A 21,664-nucleotide genomic window follows, 5' to 3' on the forward strand; every position below is an offset into this window, starting at 1 on the left:
GCAAATAAAAAGTAATTTTTACACATTGTGTTTATGCTAATTAGCAGAGGTTAGCTTGCATGCTAAGCTAACATGGTAACATGACGGAAGGTGCATCATGGGAAACGTAGGCTCCAGTCTGTATGTCTCATTAAAAGCAACACGCTGGAACTTTTTTGGATTTTTCGGAAAGGAGAGGTTTGACAGGCGCCGGGTGTCGTGCTAGAACAGGAACTGTTCTGTAACCAGGCTCAGCAGCGTCTACGGAGACGATGGCAGAGGAGAAGAGAGCGAAGAGGAGAGAGCGAGTAAATCTGGACTTTTAGTGGTTTCGACGTTAGTTTGATCCTGAGCAATGTAATCGGAAGAAGTACTCGAGTACAGCGGTTTGTATTACTGCAGCATCATGAATGAATCCACCTCTGCAGCTGTTCACCAGCAGCTGTTCACCAGCAGCTGTTCACCAGCAGCTGTTCACCAGCAGCAGCTGTTCACCAGCAGCAGCTGTTCACCAGCAGCTGTTCACCTGCAGCTGTTCACCTGCAGCAGCTGTTCACCTGCAGCTGTTCACCAGCAGCTGTTCATCAGCAGCTGTTCACCTGATCAATGGAAACCACGATCCTGGATCCAACTTTGCAGCTGCTGAGTCTCAGCCCGCTGCATGCTCACCCTCTCCCGGCTCGGCTCGGCTCGGAGTCCGCGGGATGCAGCGGTGCATCATCCCGCAGCCCCGCGGACTGAGTCCAACATGTTCACGCACCGACCCGCAGAATCAAACTCGTGTTGTGCGCGTGCGTGTTTACTCACCGAGCAGCAGCGCAACAGGCACGAAGAAGAAGAGGCACGCGGAGTTCACCACAGATGCCATGCTGACCCGAACACGTCCGGAACTTTCAGCTTCAACCCGGAATCCCGAACTTGTTCTGCGGGGAAAGAAACCGCAGCCACACGGTCCCGGTGCTCGGTGCTGGACAAAGTGTGTCTCCCTCCGGTGTTTGCGGTGCAGCTCCGTACTCCGGTGTGAGAGCATCCAGAGTGCGCTCCTGCTGAGGGGGAGGGCGCGTCCGAGCCGGGGAGGAGGAGGAGGAGGGAGGAGGAGGAGAGTCCCGATGAGCTGCGTATAAGAAGCATCCTGAAGTCCAACAGACTTTACAAGTCAAGTCCTGCAAACACTGTAAAAACACAAAGTCTAGATTTTACAGTAAAATACCGTAAAACATGAAATATGACTGTTTTCATATTTTAAACATTTTAATGTAATTCATACAGAATAAAGCTCATTTTATATTAGAAACTGTTAAACACTGAAATAATACTTAATGGAATATTTTACAGTAAGAGACCGTGAAACGGTCATAACTTCAAAACCTTTAAATTTTATTACAGAATAAAGTATTTTATATTAGAGACTTCATTACACAGTGAAACACTAATATTTAACACCATGTTTCACCGTCATGGTTTGGCAGTTTTTCACATTTTAAAATCTGCAATAAAACATGAAACCAACAACACTAACATCCTGTTACCGTAATGTTAGAAGGAAATACACCGTATTTATTACGGTAAAATTCTGTGACCCTTTTTGTTTTTTTGTTGTTGTTTTTTGCCATAAACGGTATTTTACTGTCGTTGTTTCGCAGTTTCACAGTAAAATCTGCTTTTTTAAATATTGAATAAACGTCCTGTTACCGTAATGTTAGAAAAAGTTATTCTGTCTGTTTTTTTTATTAACAGGGCGACCTTTAATGGGTCAGAAGATCAATCTGACGGGTCGTGAGATGTTTAAATGGGAGAGTTGGACATTTGAACATGGGGACTTACGGAGACTGACTCACTTCTGGAGCCAGCCTCCGGTGGACGTTAGAGGAACTGCAGCTTGTGGCTTCACTTCAGACAAAGTTAGCAAATGTCCAACTTCACAGCAGAATTAAACATGTTTACAGCCTGGTACAAAAAACAGTTTTGGTCTCTGTAGCTAATTTCCCTGTTCATGACAACTGTACTGAGGGTGAATTTATATACAACTCACCTGTTCACATTATATTAAGGCTTAAAGTTATGCAGGGTTAAGAGCGTGGACGCTTTGACTGACAGGTGAAACAGTGACTCATCTGTGTTTTAGTGACATCTAGTGGTGAAGTTGCAGACTGCGGCTCTTTTCAGACACAAAGACACAAAAACTTTTGAGCAAATCTTTTTTTTTTTTTATTCCAAAAATGTTGAGGGTAAAAGAAACTGTAAAAGATACAACAGAGAGAGAGAGAGAGAGAGGGAAACTAAACATCCACACAAACTCAGTCTGTTTCTCACAGCAGCTCGACGACGACAAACCGCCGTCTGAACCGCGAGACGCTGCTTCAAAACTCTCCAATCAACTAAACACAGACTCTCCAGACAAGCGAACTCTTTAAACGAAGAGGTGACGGCGGGACGAACGCTCCAACGCGGGACTCCACGTCTCGTATGCGATAAGGCACTTGCTATAGACAAATCCAACGTAACAAGATTCTTAACACAACTTTGATTCTTTTTACAGTCGGCGGCGATGTGTGGTACACGTGACGCACTCTGAACTGACCTACAGGCTGACGGAGAGCGAGCGGGAATGACTTCCGAACCCAACGGAAACAAAAAAAAAGACGACAAGCGGCAGAGCAGATCGCGAACATGCTGCCACCTACAGCCTGCGAGAAGGAACTGCACGTCCATTATTCAAACATTATTAATCCAGAACGTCCTGATCAGAGAAGAAATCAGCAGTTAACGAATCAGGAGGTGAGTTATTTATTATTAACGTCTCATAACTAGTTTGACGACTCTTGAAGCGAGTATACAAGTCTTACAAATACTAAATGCTGATATAAAAAAAAGAGGGCTGACGTACAGGAGACACGGAGGAGGGTTAGGGGGAGGTTAGGGGGAGGTTGGGGGGAGGTTAGGGGCGGCGGACGGTTGCCAAACATCAAAAACATCTCAGATTTTTTTTTTCTTTTTTTTTTTTTTAACAGGTGGAATTTCTTTCCAGGCCAAAAATATTTGTCACATTTCAAACATCAATCCGTCGTCCTCTCATCTCGTTTGTGGAAACAAGGCCAGGCGGAGGAGAAGAAAAAAAACAAACTAAAACGAGATCTGTGTTTTCATCCTGAACACTTCAAACGAGTTCTGTTAACTTGTTCCTCGGTGAAACAATCGGCGGTGTCGATCTTCAGAGCGCCGCAGCCCGGCGAGGTCTCCAACCTGTTAAGAAATAACTGAAGAGGAAGTCTGAAAGAAACGAGCTCGGATGTTAACATGCTTTCTTTTTTTGTCGTTGGTTGCCGGGCTCGGCAGCGACGGTGGTGTAATCCTGCACAAAGACACGCCGATGTTTGGACCGCCGCTCGGCTTCATCAAAGGAGTGTCGGGGAGAAATGTGAGGCCGTCTGCTGAGGGGACAAAAAAGGACGAGACGGACACGGCGTCTCCTTTGTGTTCGGGGAGAGAAGCAGCAGGAACCAAAGACCTGACGGATCGACAAACAGACGAACAAAAACAGTTTGACACTTCGACTGGAGCGGCGGGGAAAGAGCTGAGCGAACCAAGTGCGAGGTTTCCGAACTCGAGTCGCCGTTGGAAGCGGACCGAGGCGTCCCGGGCCGTGGTTAGTGGTTGACGAGGCCCTGCAGCATCATCATCAGGCGCCGCGCCCTCTTGCTGAGCGGGCTGTGCGGGTCCTGCTGCAGGAAGGTGAACAGCTTCGGCCGGACCTGGGCCAGCACGGCGGCCATGTGGTCTCTCGTCAGCGGGTCGCCGTGGTCCAGATTCATCACGGCGTCCTCCAGGTAGCTGCAAGGAGGGAGGACGGAAAACAAAGTGTTAGAAGTCAAAGAGCTGCAGCAGCACGAGGAGAACTTTGTGTTTGGACCCGTGAAGCAGCTGCAGGCGGAGAGGTCGCCTCGTGTCTGAATGTCAGACGGCGTCCTCGATCACCGACCTGGCTGCCGGCCCGTTGTGTCAATGTGCGCTCTGTGTGTTCACTCAGAAATTGAGTTGCGCTGCCGTCACCTGCGTCCCCCCGCTCGTCCTCGTCCTCACTACGTTTAACTCGTCTGTTAATTGTTTCAGTCGGACATCTGCTGGTCAGACTGTCCAGCGGCGCTCTATTTCTGTCCGCACCTCGCCGTCTTTACAGTCTTTTAAACGACCGTTCATCTCAGTGCTCGTCTGGACACAAGCCAGAGATCCACACACACACACACACACACACACACACACACACAGTTTAACTCTTTCTAAACACGTTAAGTCGCCGTGTTCACGTTCGCTCTGCTAACAATCAACCATTCTTAACGAGTTAACGGACCTCAGATAAAACGAGACGTTAAGAGTAAACGTTGTTCCCGTGCTCCGTCCTGGTGAAGCCTCGGACTGAACCACGCCCCGCTGCCCTCACCTCGCCCTCTCCAGATGGCACACGGCGGCACCTGAGGCCCGTATTAGCAGCTGCACAGTAAAGGAGGAGGAGGAGGGACGCCGGGATTCGAGGGTTTCTCTGAGGACACAGCACGAACACAGAAAGAACAGAACGATCGAAAATCTGCCGAGCTATCGGCTCTTGAACGTCTGCGCTCCCCGGACAGCCATGCAGCGAGGATACAGACGGAGAGCCGGGTGGCGAGGTCAGCGGTTTACCGCCGCTTAGCACACGGGAGACGAGCAGTAACGGACGCACGGTGATGAGACGGGAGAGCGCGATGTGATGAAACAGGACGAGGGTCACGTTTATCCGACAGAGCTTTTTATTCCTCAGCTTACGGCCGACACACTTTTGTTGAGTGTTTCGTGTAGGTGTGTTGTCGCCTGGAGAACAGTGAATGTTGGACATTAACGAGGACGGTTGATCACCTGATCTTGAGCTCCGAGCGGGTGCTGAGGTTGGAGCTGAGCTGCTGGATGAGCGACAGCAGCACGGGCTGGCTCAGAGGACACGAGTGCTGCCCGAACACCTGCTGGGAGTCGATGGTCTCGCACACGTACAGGACCAGGTTCAGGTCGGTCGCTGACAGAGCCTGAAGGAGGAAGAAGAGTTAAAACAAAAGCATGATGTGTGTGTGTGTGTGTGTGTGTGTGTGTGTGTGTGTGTGACCTGCTGGAAGGCCTGGTTGAGCTGGCCCTGCTGCAGCAGCTGCAGGATGTTGGCCTGCTGCGTCTGGTAGTCGAGGTGCGCCGTGGGGACGGGCGTGCCGGCCGCCGACCTCATCGCCTGCATGATGCTGGAGGTGACCGCCGCCTGCTGCTCCTTCATCGCCAGGCTCACCTCGCCTTTGACGATCCGCTGCACGTGGCTAAGAATAGACTCCTGCAAACTGGGTGGAGGTGAGGGGTGAAGGGCGGAGGAAGAGGGACACACTTTAAACCTCTGAGCTGCTGAAGCATCCTGTAATATCGTCTGTACGACGGCGGCCGGCGTTTCTAAACTTCCAGCCGGCCGCCGTCGTGCTCGACAAATCTATAAACTCCAGAGGCCGTGGAATTAATTGCGGAGGGAACGAGAGACTGGATCGAATTTACGTTCTTACATCAGCCCGAGGATTAAGCTTTGCTTGTTTTCTGCTGGATGGAGCCGGGCTCCTGCTGACGTGCAGATCTGATATTCAAAATATCCGATCGATGCTCGCCGATCAATCAGCAGGATACTGTTCAACATTTCTGACTGTGCACCTCGTGTTTGTTTTTAGCCGTGCGTGTGATCGATGAGCGGACAGCTCGGATACGTACTTTCCCACCATCATCTGGATCTGGTGCTGGACCTCCGCCCGGACGTTAGCCGTGATGTTATTGGCCAGCTGATCGGTGGAGCTTTGGAAGCCGTCGATCATCTGCTGGAGCTGGCCGATCATGGGGTCGCGTGTCTCCTGCTCCCTCTGCTTCCTGTTCTTCATGTGAGTGTCCAGCTGCTGGATGTCTGCGAGGAGGAAAGAGTGGACACGATGTGGTCAGAGACAAACGGCACCGAGCGCAGAAAGACCGACGAAGAAAGTCGAGGAGATTCCTCAGGACGACGTTAGCGGAGAAACAAGACGTCATGTAAAATGTGGAACGAGTCTCGAGCTGCTGATCTATCGGGCGCTGTTGGAGAACTCCAGACCGGTCTTGTAGCAACCGCGCTTCACCTGAAGAACCTTCCAGAACATTAAATATCTAAAGCTGCATTCAGACATTTATGCCGAGTGGAACGTCGTCTGTTTTGGATGCAGCGTCGTGGGTGATGGTGGAGAAGTTGACTCTGATCTGAACTGACTTTATTTCATGAAGCAGCTTCTGAATCTGAGTCTGACTGAAATTTACGCTGCAAAATACAAGCACGAAGAAGTTTAATCTGGTTTGTGTCCGATGGGTTGAGAGACGGCTGTGGTTACGTTCAACACAGAGACACATCGCCACAGGGCCTGGTCTCTGTCTCGTCTCGGTCTTTGTCTTGGTCTCTGGACTACAACACTGACATCACAGCACATTTCCATCCTCGACGTTTCAAGAACTAATTTATTTCAGACTCTTTCGTAACGTCGTCTCTGGTTCTGATCATTTGTCCTCATTGTGAGGAGCAGAACTGAATTTCTATTTATTGCTCTAAAACCCTCTGAAGGGTTTGGAAAGCTCGGAGGACTAACGGTGAGCGTCTCGTCCTCCGTGCTCATCTGGACGGCCTTGGAACACGGCGGAATAAATAAACTGCTTCTCAACACTCATCATCATCAGCGGCGGCGGCGGCGGCCTGCTTTAGTCGTTACAAAAGCTGTCCCTGAGCTTTATTTTGAAAGGGAAGGTTTTTTTAATTAGATAAACATGGCACAAAGATTTCAGAGCGGAGATGGGAAGCAGAGCCACCAGAACATCTCTGCGTCTCCGCGTCCACAGGACAGATGCTCTGTTCTGTGACGTGGCGTTGCGGCCGCCTTACACTCTTGCGTGCCCTGCTTGAAGCTGTCGTTGATCTGCTGGAACATGGACTGGCAGCCCCTCTCGAACACCGGCAGCACGATGCTCTGGAAGGCGTCTTTGTACGCCGCCTGGATCGGCCCCTGCATCGCTTCGGCCGCCGCTCGCCCGATGGCGTCCGTCGTGTTCTGCGGGAGAAAGCGAGGTCAGAAAGGTGAGAGAAAGGAGAGGAGGAGATGAAGGAGATGAAGGTTCAGACGTCTCACCTTTGATTTGACCACCTTGGTGACGTTCTCCTTCAGGGTGACCTCCACGGCCGTCAGCTTGGCGGCGATGGTGTTGTTCAGCTGACCCGTCACCGGCTCCAGACTCTTGGAGATCGCTGCGGAGGAGAAGATAATTAACAAGACTGATTAGCAAGAAGTCCCTTGTAATTAGGCGTGAGATCAAGGCTGGAGGGGAAAGAGAGACGGGAACATGGAGGGCAGGAGAGGAAACATCTCTCTGAAGACTTCTTAATTTTAGTGTCGCAGTCCAACAAACACGTCAGATGACTTTATTATGTCTAATTCATTTTGGGCCTCGGATGATCTCAAGCATTAAGATTAAAGAACGCTTTCATTTATTGATGTGAGGCCTGGTGTGCACTCTGAAGGCTGCATGAAGACGAGCAAAACAACAAACAGCAGGTAGATTTACTCTGCAGCGTTCAGGTCCGTCCTCCACTTCAGATTTTTCTGGTTCACGTGCATCTAAATATGTAAATACAATCAGGAGAAACTCAGCGAACCTCTGATCACGTCACCTTTGGCTGCTGCCTCCAGCCTGCACACTGAAACTCTTCAGATGATCCAGAACGTGGCGGCTCGCCTGCTCCTCGATCATGGAGCTCCTCTGTCGACCTGCGGCAGCCACGTTAAACTCAGATCTCTAACGCTGACTACAAAGCAGTCTCTGGTTCTTGATCGTCCTCACACAGACAGATGTTACCTCCTCCTGGCTCTGCCACGTGTCCTCTCAGGACAGTCCAAACTTTTCTGTCTGTTGTTCCCCGTTGGTGGAACGTCCTACCAGTTCCTACAGATCAGGGGCGTCCCTCTCTACCTTCACAGACCTCCTGAAGACCTCCAGCTCTTCAGAGAGGACCTCCTCTACAACACTACCAACAGCTGGACATGACACATCTGTCCTCTACAGCTGGACATGACACATCTGTCCTCTACAGCTGGACACGATACATCTGTCCTCTACAGCTGGACATGACACATCTGTCCTCTACAGGTGGACACGACACATCTGTCCTCTACAGCTGGACATGACACATCTGTCCTCTACAGCTGGACATGACACATCTGTCCTCTACAGCTGGACATGACACATTTGTCCCTCCTCGTGTGCACGGACTGTTTCTCTCTGTAAAAACGTCGCCAGCTGAACAGAGCTGACTTCTTCTTTCACTGTTTTTAATTGTTTGAGATGTTCTGCAGTAAAGCCGAGTCATCAGCATCGATCTCCCCTCAGGGCGTCGTCCTGATTCCAGCTCCGACTCTTTGTGCCAAATGTAAAATCGATTCATCGATAACCGATGGATCCCTTTGAGAAATAAAACATTTAAGAAATAAAAGGTCCAAACTTTTTTTTTTGTTTCAGCTCCGACACTTCTCTTCTTAATCAAAGTACAAATCAATGAATCGAGAAACTGATCAACAGATTTGTTGTTTGCTAGTTTCAAACGTGCCTCAGTGTGTGTGAGGGGTCACATGACACGCCATCACTGACGGAGCGTAAAGGCGCCGCGGTCACCGGAGCTGATCGCACCAGACAGGAAATCCGACAGTATCAACGTGATAAACTTCCGCCCCCTTTCAAAATAAAACACAATACGCAGTTCATGTAGCTTATCACAACTTCACATCAACGTTACGTCATGACCGGTGGCACCCGGTGATCAAAGATCGATCAAAGAGTCTCAACATGAACGATGAGAGACTGATTGTTGAAGTGGAACAACACACAATCATTTATGACACAACAGATGCTTTTTATAATCTCCTCCACGTTGTTGTTGTTTTCTTTATACACAGTTTATCGCGGGGTCTCGCGTGAACACGGCCGGCTCGCTACCCTGCCAACACGCGCCCCGTGTGAGTCCCCAGTAACGCGGCTAACACCGACTTATCTAACAGACACCACAGGGCGCGGTGGCGAAGTGAGGTGGTTGGGATTTCACCGTTGGAAGCGCCGAGCAGATCGAGCTGACAGGAAGTCAGACACATGAATTTCAAAATAAAAACACCCTGTGCAAGCTTGATTTTTTTTTTTTCCTTTGAGGTTTTGAAGCGGCACGACGTGATCAGAGAAGGTTAACCGATCATCGATCAGGACTCCTGAGTTTCTCTCCGATAGGTAAGAGACAATCCTGATGTTGATGTCACGGTGTCAGTTTGTCTGGGAGGAGCAGGAGAAGTTGGAGGTTCAGCTGGAGGTGGAGGCGGTGTGGAAAGACTGTCCAGCCTGGGATGGTTCAACAGCACCATCATGTGGTAACAAGTGTGAACGGCTGTGTGTGTGTGTGTGTGTGTGTGTGTGTGTGTGTCTCACTTTGCGGCACCGTCTTCTTCATCTCCTCTCGCAGCACTTTGTCCATCCTGTTGGTGAGCGCCGAGCCGAGGGCGTGGCCGAGCTGCTGGCCGAGCTGCTCCTGGAGCTGCTGCTGGTGGTTCTGACTCTCGGCCAGGACTCGCTCCAGGCGGCGCTCTGAGGTCGGGAAGAGTCAAGGCTCACGGGAACAAGAAGGTGTTTTATCTGTACCGTGTGGCCTGAGGCAACCTACCGTCCTCGCTTTAGTCCAAACAACGCAGGCTGGAAAGATTCAAATGGATTTTTGAACAGTGGCTCTGCAGCCTGAAAGTTTGACGGGAGGTGGAAACACAAACGTCTGAAGGATACGTTCTTGCTCCTGGTGGCTGGTCAGGACGTGCTCCACCTGAGCCATGATGGAGCTCTGCATGGCTTCGATCTGTCCACGCAGTTCGGTTAACTCCCTCTGCTGGCTGCGCAGGAGCATCAGCAGCTCGTCCTGGACTTCTGCATTCATCTGCAGCGAGGAGCAGACGATGATATAATAAGTACCTGAGAGCTTGGTTTGACAGTTTGGCGTGCAAAGACGGTTTTGTGAACTCACCTGAGCAGAGTCTGTTTGCCTGGACTGAGACGATTCACTGAGGAGGAAGAAGAAAACATCATCACTGCGACCAACTCAACTACATTACAAATCTCTTATTTTGATAGTTGACAGGAAGAGCAGTCAAAATAACTGGAGGATCCCGAGGCGTTCCCAGGCCTGACGGGCTCTGTCGAGCCTCCAGCAGGTTCTGGGTCTGCCCCAAAGGAAGGCACCCAGGTGCTCCATCTCACGCTCAAACTCAAACTCCATCACTTGGGGCAGCAACTCGCTCCCAACAATCCCAGACGTTGCAACTTCCGTCCATCAGTCAACACCTACAACAACTCCACTTCAATAACCTCTGCTTCATTTCTGCCGTGCTCTGACATACCCGTCATCTTTCTTGGTCTTCCTCTTTAGTTTTGGCGAGCCTCGCGGTGACGTCTTCCAGTCCTTGACGGGAAGTCTGTGAGAAGAGCGAGAGCCGCAGTTCCCCGTGGACGACGCCAGGCTGGCCACCTCGTCGTCGGGGTCGCTGTGTGAAATGAAGAAAGAGTTAGACGGCTGCTGTAGCAGAGCGCACGCCACATGTTCCATCATCATCATCATCATCATCGTCGTCGTGTTACCTCTGCTCTCCGCCGGCGTCCTGGCTGTCACTCTGCTGCAGGTGATAGGAGCGTCGATGGTAAGGAGAGCTCAAGTGTCTGTCCTTCGACTCCTCTCTTGAACTGCAACACAGTAAGATCCACACACAGGTCAGTCGTCTGACGTGTCCCACAGGTAAAACGTGTTTGTCCAGATTCTTACCAGTCTCCAAGACCGTTGTCCCTGAGACTGTTCCTCGTTTCTCGAGTGATGTCGGGCGCCGCCGGCCACGGTGTGTGGCTAACGCCGCCGTCTGACGAGCCTCCTCCGACGCCGGGGTTCTCCTGCGATAAGGCGTTCTCCAGCAGAGACGGGGTGTGACTGAGTCTGGGCTCCGACTCTGCCGCTCCGCCCACCGGCCCGTCGGCGCCCCCGAGTTCGAGCGGCAGCAGGCTGAGACTGAACACACGATTTATTTATTTAAACTTTGACTTGGTGGACGGGTCAATGTCTTTTCAACGTGTAATCAACGCACCTGTTGTTGTTGGCCGTGCGCGGCGAGGTGAGCAGGTGCAGGGCGGACGCCGCCGAGGCCATGCTGTCCGTCTGCAGAGCGGACAGAGGTAAAGGCTCCAAGCTGGACACCAGCCCGCGCTGCAGCTGCAGCGTCTGGGACGCGATCTCCGGCATGTCCTGGGACATGGCCGTGGAGGCCGAGGAGATGACGTCGGGGGAGCGGGCTCTGGTCGGCGAGGCCAGCGGCGGCAGGAGGGGAGAATCCAGAACCTGAGGGCTGTCCAGCGCCAGAGGACCACTAGGGGACGCTAAAGCCTGGAGAAGGAGACGAGGTCAGTTTGAGCATTAAGAGGCCGGTTAAAGCAGGAGAGGACGGCGGGTCGTACCTGGAGGTTCTCCAGCCCGGGCAGCAGCACAGCAGAGGCAGCTCTCGGGCTGCTGGTGGAGGTGGACAGTGCCAGGCTGGTGTTGCTGCTGCCGCTGTTCTCGGCTCGGTTTGGACTCTGACTGACCTCGTCCAGAGTTCTGCACACGATAACACAGACAGGGAGACACGTGACCAGAGGAGAGGGAGGCGGAGACACGAGCTGTGTGTGCTTCACGCGCCGCTCACTTCATGACGACCTTCTGAACTCACCTGTTTGTGGAGTCCGAGTTGCTGCTGATCGCCGTGACGATGGTCAGACTGCTGGCGCTGCTGCCGGGAGAAGCCGGAACCTGCGGGGCGACATTTACATGCTGCGTGATTTCCTCTGAGGACGGAGGCAGAAAAAGACAAACTGAGCGCCAGATAACCAGCGAGACGAAAAGTTATTTCCAGATCTGGTCTGAACGTAAGGCGCCAAGTCGGAGCTAAGTCAATGCCAGACCAGAAGCGTCTCTCCACACAGCTGATTCAAAATAAAACATCTGTGCAAACTTCGATCGTAAAAACGCAGCATATCTACATGTTTAGAAGCACATACACCAGAAACATCATCAAATCTGAACGGACTGCGACGTGACGGAGACGTGCCCGGCACGAGGTCCAGCTCTGTCCTGGGGGAATCGAGGCAGAGGAGGACGATCATGAACAACTCCTCAGATATATTTTATTTTCCGCCTCGTGTCTGTGAGCTGCTGTAACAAGTTAATTTCTCTTTGAGAGTATCAATAAAGTCTGTCTCATCTCATCTCGACATGCCTTCCTGGAGTGAGTCACATTAACGGTGGAAATCTCGGAGCCGTGACAAACTTTAGTTTGACCTTGGTCTAAACTCAACCGACTGAAGATGAAGCACTTCGTCAGACCGTCCATTAACGGGCTTTTGTCCGCTGAGCGCCGACACGTGGGAGGAAGATCTATTCAGCAGGTGAGACATCGCAAGCTGATGAACACAAAACGTCTGGATTCATTCAGCGTTTGTGAAACTCAGACATCGACCAGACAGGCAGCCGTTTGAGGCTTGTTGAGCGTTTCCTACCGAAGTGCTCGGCGTCATGAAGGCGTCGGGAGTCATCAGCTTGGGCATCGCCCCGCCGCCGGCACCCGAGTTTGTCAGGAAGTCGGTGGGAGCGGGAAGCGACGGGATCTTCCTCAGGTCGGTCTGGGAGCCGTTTCCTGATTCTTTGTCGGAGCTCTGGTCGGTGAGATGATCCGAAAACCCTGCTGGACACGCGACACAGAGAGACACAGAGAGAGGACTTCGTTTGAAACACAGAGCGGACTCACTCGACATGAACACGCGACGCCTGCACCGAGCTTCACTCACCAAAACCATCCTGAGAGTCCGAGTGTGGCAGGAACACGGCAGAGCTGGAACCAGAGTGAGGCTGAAACCAGATCTGAACGTCCTGCAGACTCCTGAAGACAGACAGACAGACAGACAGACAGAAATATCAAACTAATTATCAAGATGAACCTGTGCACACCTCATCCTCATCATGTTGACTTCAGTTCTTAACGAGCAAACCAATAAAATCTGATCTTTAGCGTGTGGAACTCTTTCAAAATAAAACTCCTTCATCTCTCAGTTCATGACTTTCATAATAAAACTTCATCTCTCAGTTCATGACTTTTCCTAAAATGTGTTTATTTATCGTAAACGTACTTGGTGTGGACGCAGTAGAGTTTAATTTGGATCCCAGACTTGGACTCGGTGGGACCTTGAGCACCCTCTGAAAGAAAAAAAACAAACATTCATTAGCATCGACGCTGCTACATTTTTAATTCAGCCGCATCTCTAGAACAAGATACGTTGCTCCAAACGAGTCACCTGTCGTCAGGCTCTCGCTCTCCTCCTCGGCCGGCAGGACCTCGGTGTGTCGCAGTCGGCTGTGAGCGACGTCGCGGACCCCGAAGCTGAGCACGGGGTGGGTGACCAGGAACTCTGACACTGCCGTGAAGGTGGCCTTGCCTTTGTCCAGGTCCTGCCGCAGCTCCATCACGTACAGAACCTGCCGAGAAAACAACGCACGGGTGAAGCCAGTAACGTGGAGAGGAAGGAAGCAAAGTCCAAGACCAGGTGAGAGTCTGATGAATGTTTGAAGGAACAGTGTGTCAGATATTTACTGAACACGAGGTGACGTCAGAGATTAAAGAAACATGCTCTGTACAAATTCATCGTAACGCTTCCAAAGACTCGACCTCCAACACCGCTGTGAGAAGTTACAAAGTCATCGAGTTCATCATGATCGTCGTCAGTAAACACGTTTGGAGACGGAGGCTGCTTTCCCGACTGACCACATCACGGCTGTGTGCGTTCACCTGACAGAAAGATGTAAGAAATTAAACGGTGGCTGACCTTCCTCTGTACGTCAGTGAGGATGAGATACTCTGCAGAGAGATCCAGACTGGCCTTCAGACCCGGCAGAACCGAGGAGTTGAACAGATCCGGAGAAAACCTGAAAAACAAAAAAGACGAGTCAGTGCAGCACGAACACAACGCACACGTGTAAGTCAGACTCACAGTGACGCAGTGAAGACTGACCTGATGGTCTGCAAACAGGTCCAGGAGACAGTGCACCACATTTTCAACTCCTGGTTCTGATCTGCTCCGGTTATCAGGAACCGCCAGAAAGGAACCCTACGAGAGAGACAGAGAGACGAGTTAACGGGCCACCAGTCAAACAGCAGCTTCACGTGTGTGTGTGTGTGTGCGGTGTTGTACTGACTCCGGGTCCTGCCTCTTGTGGTTGTCACAGAACAGAAGGCAGGAGAGGGGGCGTCCGCCGTGAGGCCGCAGCTCATGAAGACATCTGGACAACAAAGAGACGAGTGTAAATCCACAGAGGAGACACAGAGAGGTTTGTGGGTGAGAGTCGTCTCCTCGGTTACCTCGGCTTGTCCTGTCCACCTTCGATGTAGATCTGCCAGAACTTGATGTATCCGTCATGGCTGGCTGTGGCTAACACCGTCCCGTCCGGAGACAGAGCTCCTTCGCTGACTCGCTGTGAGAACACACAGTCAGTTCAAGATATCGACCGTCTTCAGTCAAACGTGTCCTGCGTGGTCGTCATGGTTTCATCCTCACCTGAGTGTGTCCCTTCACCGTGATGAGGCCTTCTTTCAGGTCCGCGGCATCGACGGGCCAGCTGCTGTTGTTGGCTCGCAAGACTTCCAGGTCCCACACCTCAGCCTAGACGGAGCGGAGGACAAAATCAGGACAAGTTTCTTCTTTTGTAACAAAGACAGCGTGTAGGACAAGCGTCCAGTACCCGGTCTTCATGGAGGAGAGCTAACGTCTGGCTGGTGTCGTCCTGGTTCTCCTCGTTGTCGTCCTGGATGAACGGGCACCAGATGAGGCGGCGGTGGGAGTTCAGCGGGGCGTCGTCGGGCCGCCGGATGTGAACCACCACCTGATCACTGAAGGGGAGGACGGGTTAAGGAAAGGACCATTTCATGACTGACTGACTGACACACACTCTCCTCAACACGCGTCAGGATACAGTATCTTGCTTCCAGTGCAGGTGAGCTGCCACACCATCAGGTTTCCAGCTTCATCTACGCAGCCCAGCAGGGAGGAGTCGAGGTGGGCGAAGGCCAGGTCTGTGACGGCTCCGGTGAAGCCCTTCAGGAGCGAGCGCTCCGTGAACCCGACGCTCAGGACGCGGATCATCGCGTGGTTGTTGGCTCCTGGAGGAGAAGACGTTCAAAGATCAAACTCGGCTCACGTTAATTCAATGTTTTTAAGACCTCCGTCAGAGAAAAAAAGAGACAACTGAGAAGCTGCGACAGAGTCGTGAGGAAGTTTCATGCGGGATTCAACCTCCTGATGGTTCCTGACACGAACACCTCACTTTGTTCTTATCTTCCTCCAAACACCATCACGGCCCATCCACTAACTAGCAACTGTGACTGGCGATACGGAAAAGATAACAGGAAGAGAGAAGGAAACGTCGCCTGATAGTAGATTAATCAGACAAGTACTTGTTACAGGACGATGCAGAAACGGATCTAAAGACGGACAGCTGTTAATAACAAGTAAATTGGATCGATAAAGTCGATCTTATCTCAGACATGACTCTGTGTCAAATTCAGTCAGTGCGAACATCAAATATCTTCAGTCATCTTCCAGAACTGTTTCTCCTCGTCAAGGTCGCGGTGGGCTGGACCTGATCCAAGCTGATAGTGAACAAGACGCGAGGCTAGGGACGGGCGATATGGACTAAAAAATGTATCCCGATAATTTCTGGTATTTATCACGGTAGCGATAAATAAACATCAATTCAGCCTAATCTATCCGACTATGAATCTGTCACCAAAACAATACTATGAATCTGTCACCAAAACAATAATAAAGGCTCGGGGAGCTGGTGGTGGGCGTGTCTATACCTGCTGAATGTCAGATTTAGAAGCTGGTACATGAAATTAACAAAGTGAGAACACACACACACACACACACACACACACACACACACACACACACAAGTAGATGATCAGAGTTTAGTCCGTGAATCCACCTGGATAGTCTCTATTTCAGAGACATGTCAGGCTGTCTGTGGAGGTTTGACCGATCTGAGTGTCAGATTGGCGGCCGGAGCTTGAGGAAAGGGCTCCTCGCCATGAGGAAAGGGCTCCTCGTTGTGAAAAAAAAGAGCTCCTCGCCACGAGGAAAGGGCTCCTCGCCGCGAGGAAAGGGCTCCTCAATGCCCGGCGTATCTGCTCCGCCTTCTGCTATGTTTGTCAATGTGCATGTTGGGCTGCGAGTGTGTCGCGCACATCAATCAATTGGAATTTATCGTTTTTATGGTGGGATGACATATTGTTACGTTATGTTTTTGACGATATATTGTGAACGATGACATATCGCACACCCCTATGCGAGGCAGATCCTGGACGAGTTTTTAAATCACCGTTTTGAAATCAGGTTGTAACACAGCACACGCATTATAAACAACATCCACTGTACTTATACCCCGACTGTCACTCTGCAGGACGCTCACCTCTGATGGCGTAGGCCAGGAAGGAGTTGGACACGGCGATCAGCCTGCCGTAATAATACTTGTGCTCCCAGTCGTACTTGGCAACCGGCTGAACCTTCACCTGAAAGAATTTAGAATAAATCATCACCCACAGCTCTTATAAACTTGAAGGACAGCAGCTGCACTGTCTCATGTCGTTCCACCGTCAGAGGTCGGCACTGCTCTGCGGGCGTCTCACCTTGTTGCTGCCGCGAGCTTTGCTGTTGATGCTTGAATCTTGACTTGCCACGATCTCCACGTTGTTGGAGGTGATGGGGATGCAGGTGGAGCCGTCGTCACCAGAGAGGCAGCTGATGTTTGAGCACACACACACACAGAGTCTTACACACACGTCCACTCTGATTAAAATAAACTGCACACACTTATCACCGCGTGCACTCACATGATCTGAGGCTCCTGCGCGCTGCTCATGTCCGTGGAGATCGGTCTGCTGGAGTCCGTCATGGAGGTCCGGTCGGTGCTGCCCAGGAGGCCGGCGGCTCCCAGCAAGCCGTTCAGCTCTCCGTTAAAAGACGGCATCCTTGGACCGTCACTCGACTGTGCGTCTGAGGAGAGACGTGAACCAAACGTTAAATCACAGACAGCAGAGAGCTCATGTGATCGCCAGGTTAGCTCGGTCGTTTTTTATCATTATCAAAAGGATACCTGCCACGTAGAGCTCTGGAGACTGTGATCCAGGCTTTTATTAATACGAGACTGGATTACTGCAACTCGCTTTACTTTGGCCTGGACCGCTCACTCCTACACCGCCTGCAGCTGGTACAGAACGCTGCTGCCCGTCTCCTTACCAGCAAACGCAGGCGTGACCACATCTCCCCTGTCCTGGCGTCACTACACTGACTCCCGGTTTGTTTTTAAAGCTCGTAACGGCTCAGCCCCCCAGTATTTAACCGAGCTTCTTCATATCCACACCCTGCCAGAACTTTGAGATCCTCGAGTCAGCTGCTACTGGTCGCCCCTAAAACAAAACTGAAAACCAAAGGTGACCGAGCCTTTGTGGCAGCGGTCCCTCGGCTCTGGAATAACTTGCCCTGGCACATCCGATCTGCTGGATCATTTGAGGTTTTTAAATCCTCCCTAAAAACACTTTCTCCCTGGCTTTTAACTAGGGATGTAACGATACATCGTGCCACGATTAAAATCGGCACAAATGCGTGACGACTCGCATCGGTTGACAGAAAAAATGAATCGCGATTCTTGGCGAATGCGAGAGAAGTAGGATATGTTCTTTTTCGTCTTTTTTTAAAATTAGAAATAGGTTACGTTGTGGCTGCAGCTTCCACTGCCGCGTCTGCCTGTCTGTGTCACACACACACACACACACACACACACACACACACACACACACACACACACACACAGTAGTGGTAATCGGCGTCAGGCCTGACTGTACCGTAAATGATACCATAACACAGACCCTCCAGGAATTCACGATGTTGCGATTTGCAACTTCAACGCAACTTCAGTGAATCCCCGTGAATTCAGGGGTGTTGCAATTTTAACCAATCACTGCAACTTCCGCGCAGTCTGCCCGGGGGATTAAACTCGGGTCAGGGACGGCCGCACCGTGCGGGAGGATCCCCTCATGGGACCTCTCCCCGGCGCTGGCTGGCCCCCGCCGGGCGCATTTCCTCCGAGGCGGTGCCGCGACCGGCTCTGCGTTTACAGCGCCCGGACCTCGCCGTTTCCCGGGGCCGTGGACTCTCATTAAAGGGTTAATGAGCTATCATCTTGTTGTTTTTATTTTCAGTTAGCTCATACTTCAAGCTGAAAGGTAATGGTCAGATCAGCTGCTTGCTGGCAGCCCTAATAAGAACACAAACTGTTTGAGAGTTTCTGTAAAGAGAGATTTTTTTCCTACAAATAAAGATAATTTTATTTGGTCAGAATTTGTCTGTAGCTAATTTTGATTTAAAAAAAAAATCGTGAAAAAATCGTATCGTCAACAAAAAATCGTGACTCGAATCGAGTCGTGAGTTGAGTGTATCGTTACATCCCTACTTTTAACCAAGTTGAAGTATCTTAGCATTTATCTTCTGTAATCATGGTATTATATGTTAATTATATGTATCAACCTGTACAGCACTTTGGGCAACCTCAGTTGTTTTTAAATGTGCTTCATAAATAAAGTTGATTAAATATTTGAGTGTTAGAAACGAAACATCAATGAGGTTATGACGATCATAAACAGCTGAAGAAAAGCAGATTGTGGCAGAGTAAATAAATCAGAAAATACGCTGCAGGGATGAAAAATATGAATGAATGTGAAATATCTGACATCGATGTGATCGTTTAGAGTCAAATAATGTTAAAAAACAAGCAACAATCAAGCGATGCAATTGGTCAACTCAACATCACACCGTACTCATGACTGAGAACATGAAATATGTGAAAATAAATATGAATAATTCAACTGTAAGTCGACGTTCAATAAAGAAATCCATCTGAATTTCATCTGTCCGTTTTATTTAAGATGGTGATTACATCATCGCAGTGAGCTGCCGTCATCACGGCCGTGCCAGTAACGTTAACGTAACGTTAAAGCACACGTCGAATGTTGGATTGTTCAATTTAGAAGAACCTGAACCAGGTAAATCAAATCAGAGCGAGTAAACAAAGTCTGGAGGGAGAAACGCTCCCGGAACAAAACAGACGTGCCTGGTTAAGTCAGCGTTAAGTCAGAGGAGAGATTTAATCTGACGCCTTTAAAGGTCCGGTGTGCACAAGTCAGTGACATCTAAAGTGGATTGGATCTAGTGGTGAGGCTGCTGAAGACGCCCAAAGATCACCTGTGAACCTGAGGCGGGCTGAATGACGGCTGCTTTTTGTAGCAGGCTGTAAACATGTTTATTTCTGCTGTGAAGTTGGACATTTGGACATTTGGACATGGGCTCGTGTTGCTGCTGCACGTTGCTCGTGTTGCCACTGCACGTTGCTCGTGTTGCCGCTGCACGTTGCTCGTGTTGCCACTGCACGTTGCTCGTGTTGCTGCTGCACGTTGCAGTCTCTTGCAATGTTTCCATGCTGTTTTGGTTTTGTCTGTTTCTCACGGTTGTATTTGTGAACATATTGAATCCAAAATGCTCCACACAGCTGATTTCAAGCTGCTCGGTGCGTCCTCCGTTTCTTCCCTCGCTCCGTACCTACGTAGTGACGTGAGTCACCTGACTTGACGCCTGACGTTGAACAAATGAATCACAAACCAGTGACTTTATTTAAGATAACGTAGGAAAAAGAAAACACATCCAGTGACTTTATTTAAGATAACGTAGGAAAAAGAAAACACATCCTACTTCTCTCGCATTCGCCAAGAATCACGACTGTCAACCGGTGCGAGTCGTCACATCTGTACCGATTGTTAATCGTGTCACGATGCATCGTTACGTCCCTAGTTTTGAGTTTTGAGTCAAAACAAGAACAAACACAAAACACACAAAGTGTCTCCTGCTCACTGCTACACTAACTGATGCAGTGATTTAATACACCAGACTATTAATTATCTCGTTATCACAGCTGGAATAAAATGTATGTATGTATGACCCTTTAGGGCTTCCGTAATAATTTGTCTGTAGCTCATTTTGATTAAAATAAATCGTATGATGAGCTGAGTATCGTTACATCCCTGATTAATTACTGCAAACATGAAACACACCTGAAGCTTTGACCTACACAAACTGTGTCAGAGGCTACACCTGGGTTTGCTCTCCTACATCTTCCCGCCTTTACTCAGACCCAGTTTCACCGTGAAAGTCCCGGGATTGACCCGAGTGGACCCGAGTGGACCCGGGTTAAAGCTACAAACAAACAAACACACCTGGACCGAGCCGAGCTGCGCAGTTACGGAGGCTAATGGAGCTAATGCTCGTTAGCAGCCGCTGATGGATGAAGTAACGTCAGGGTAACGTTACGGTAACGTCAGGGTAACGTTACGGTAACGTTACCGTAACGTCAGAGTAACGTTAAGGTAACGTCAGAGTAACGTCAGGGTAACGTTACGCAGGTGACAGTGTGGGACGGATACAAACATTGCGCCAGCAGCCTGAGCCGCGAGCTAACTGTTAGCTCCCGCTTCAGCGGATAAAACACCGACTCCCAGACGCAGTTAGCGGGTCACCGTGCCCGAACCCGCCCCCGGTGCACCGATTATTGATTAAATATTTTATCTGCGTGTGTTTGAGTTCACTTATCCTCAACACTACCGGGCTAACTGCAACTCCAGCTCGGCTAGCCGCGCGCTAAACTCCCGCTAGCATCCCCGTTAGCATCCCGCGGCCTACCTCATCCCCGCGCTTTCCTGCCGGGCCCCGGGCCGAACTTACCGGTGCCGTTGCCGGGCCGGTCGAGCTTGAGGATGTCCCGGAGATGCTGGGTCGCACCCTCGATGTCTATGTTGGAGTTGGACGCCATGTGTGTGTGTGTGTGTGAAGGGGGGAGAGAGAAAAGGGGGAGAGCGGGTTCGTTTAAAGGGGGAGAGACGCGACGCTGTCACTGTCCCTCACCCACAGCAACCGGGTAAACTTCCGCTGGGTCCGCGCACGTTAAAGGCGTCCGACTCTGTCAGCTCGTTGGTTCCTACCTCAGCTGTGCGATGGAGGGGGAATATAAATAATGTCACCCTCTGCTCTGTGTATGTGTGTGTATATATATATATATATATAAGAAGAGAAGAGTCACAGAGGACATCAAGTTTGATTGTCTGTCTCTCTCTCTGTCTGTCTCTCTGTCTCTCTCTCTGTCTGTCTCTCTGTCTCTCTCTCTGTCTGTCTCTCTCTGTCTCTCTCTCTGTCTCTCTCTCTGTCTGTCTCTCTCTGTCTCTCTCTCTATCTCTCTCCCTCTGTCTGTCTCTCTCTCTCTGTCTCTCTCTCTCTCCCTCTGTCTCTCTCTCTCTCCCTCTGTCTGTCTCTCTCTCCCTCTGTCTCTCTCTCTCTGTCTCTCTCCCTCTGTCTGTCTCTCTCCCTCTCTCTGTCTCTCTCTCTCTCCCTCTGTCTGTCTCTCTCTCCCTCTGTCTGTCTCTCTCTCTCTCTGTCT

General features: G+C 50.5%; 2 protein-coding genes across 3 annotated transcripts in view; both read right to left on the reverse strand.

Moving 5' to 3' along the window:
- nrn1la (neuritin 1-like a) overlaps positions 1-1,059 on the reverse strand; it is a 49,951-nt gene extending 48,892 nt beyond the window's left edge. Inside the window, exon 1 of the mRNA XM_019258097.2 lies at positions 787-1,059. Coding sequence (XP_019113642.2) covers positions 787-1,009 — 223 coding nt within the window. The 5' untranslated portion in view covers positions 1,010-1,059. The remainder of the gene's footprint in view (positions 1-786) is intronic.
- Positions 1,060-2,176: 1,117 nt separating this feature from the next.
- Positions 2,177-21,206, reverse strand: edc4 (enhancer of mRNA decapping 4). Of its 2 annotated transcripts, none has more exons than XM_019258118.2 (30): positions 20,956-21,205; positions 17,019-17,181; positions 16,815-16,926; positions 16,598-16,697; positions 15,101-15,287; positions 14,870-15,017; positions 14,686-14,790; positions 14,490-14,602; positions 14,327-14,410; positions 14,143-14,238; positions 13,957-14,056; positions 13,429-13,609; positions 13,264-13,330; positions 12,925-13,016; positions 12,637-12,821; positions 11,811-11,890; positions 11,560-11,698; positions 11,193-11,488; positions 10,880-11,116; positions 10,699-10,800; positions 10,461-10,604; positions 10,088-10,124; positions 9,853-10,000; positions 9,505-9,660; positions 7,170-7,285; positions 6,926-7,091; positions 5,743-5,929; positions 5,111-5,330; positions 4,870-5,033; positions 2,177-3,810 (listed from the first exon to the last, which is right to left on the reverse strand). In XM_019258118.2, the coding sequence occupies exons 1-30, from the start codon at positions 21,041-21,043 to the stop codon at positions 3,627-3,629; spliced, it is 4,197 nt and encodes a 1,398-aa protein (XP_019113663.1). In that variant the 5' UTR covers positions 21,044-21,205; the 3' UTR covers positions 2,177-3,626. The 2 variants fall into 2 exon arrangements, with proteins under 2 accessions (XP_019113663.1, XP_019113664.1); XM_019258119.2 differs by having other exon boundaries at positions 3,627-3,810; positions 12,637-12,818; positions 20,956-21,206.
- Positions 21,207-21,664: the final 458 nt, after the last annotated feature.

Source organism: Larimichthys crocea, chromosome XII, assembly GCF_000972845.2.
Source record: "Larimichthys crocea isolate SSNF chromosome XII, L_crocea_2.0, whole genome shotgun sequence".
Taxonomy (NCBI): domain Eukaryota; kingdom Metazoa; phylum Chordata; class Actinopteri; family Sciaenidae; genus Larimichthys; species Larimichthys crocea.

Bases quoted from the DNA above. Each gene is read 5' to 3' on its own strand.
- edc4 (XM_019258118.2), bottom strand. From the start codon at position 21,043: ATGGCGTCCAACTCCAACATAGACATCGAGGGTGCGACCCAGCATCTC. The intron at 14,411-14,489 runs GTAACCGAGGAG...TTTGTTGTCCAG, and splicing joins GGTGGACAGGACAAGCCGAG to ATGTCTTCATGAGCTGCGGC. The intron at 7,092-7,169 runs GTGAGACGTCTG...TTTCTCCCGCAG, and splicing joins CCAAGGTGGTCAAATCAAAG to AACACGACGGACGCCATCGG.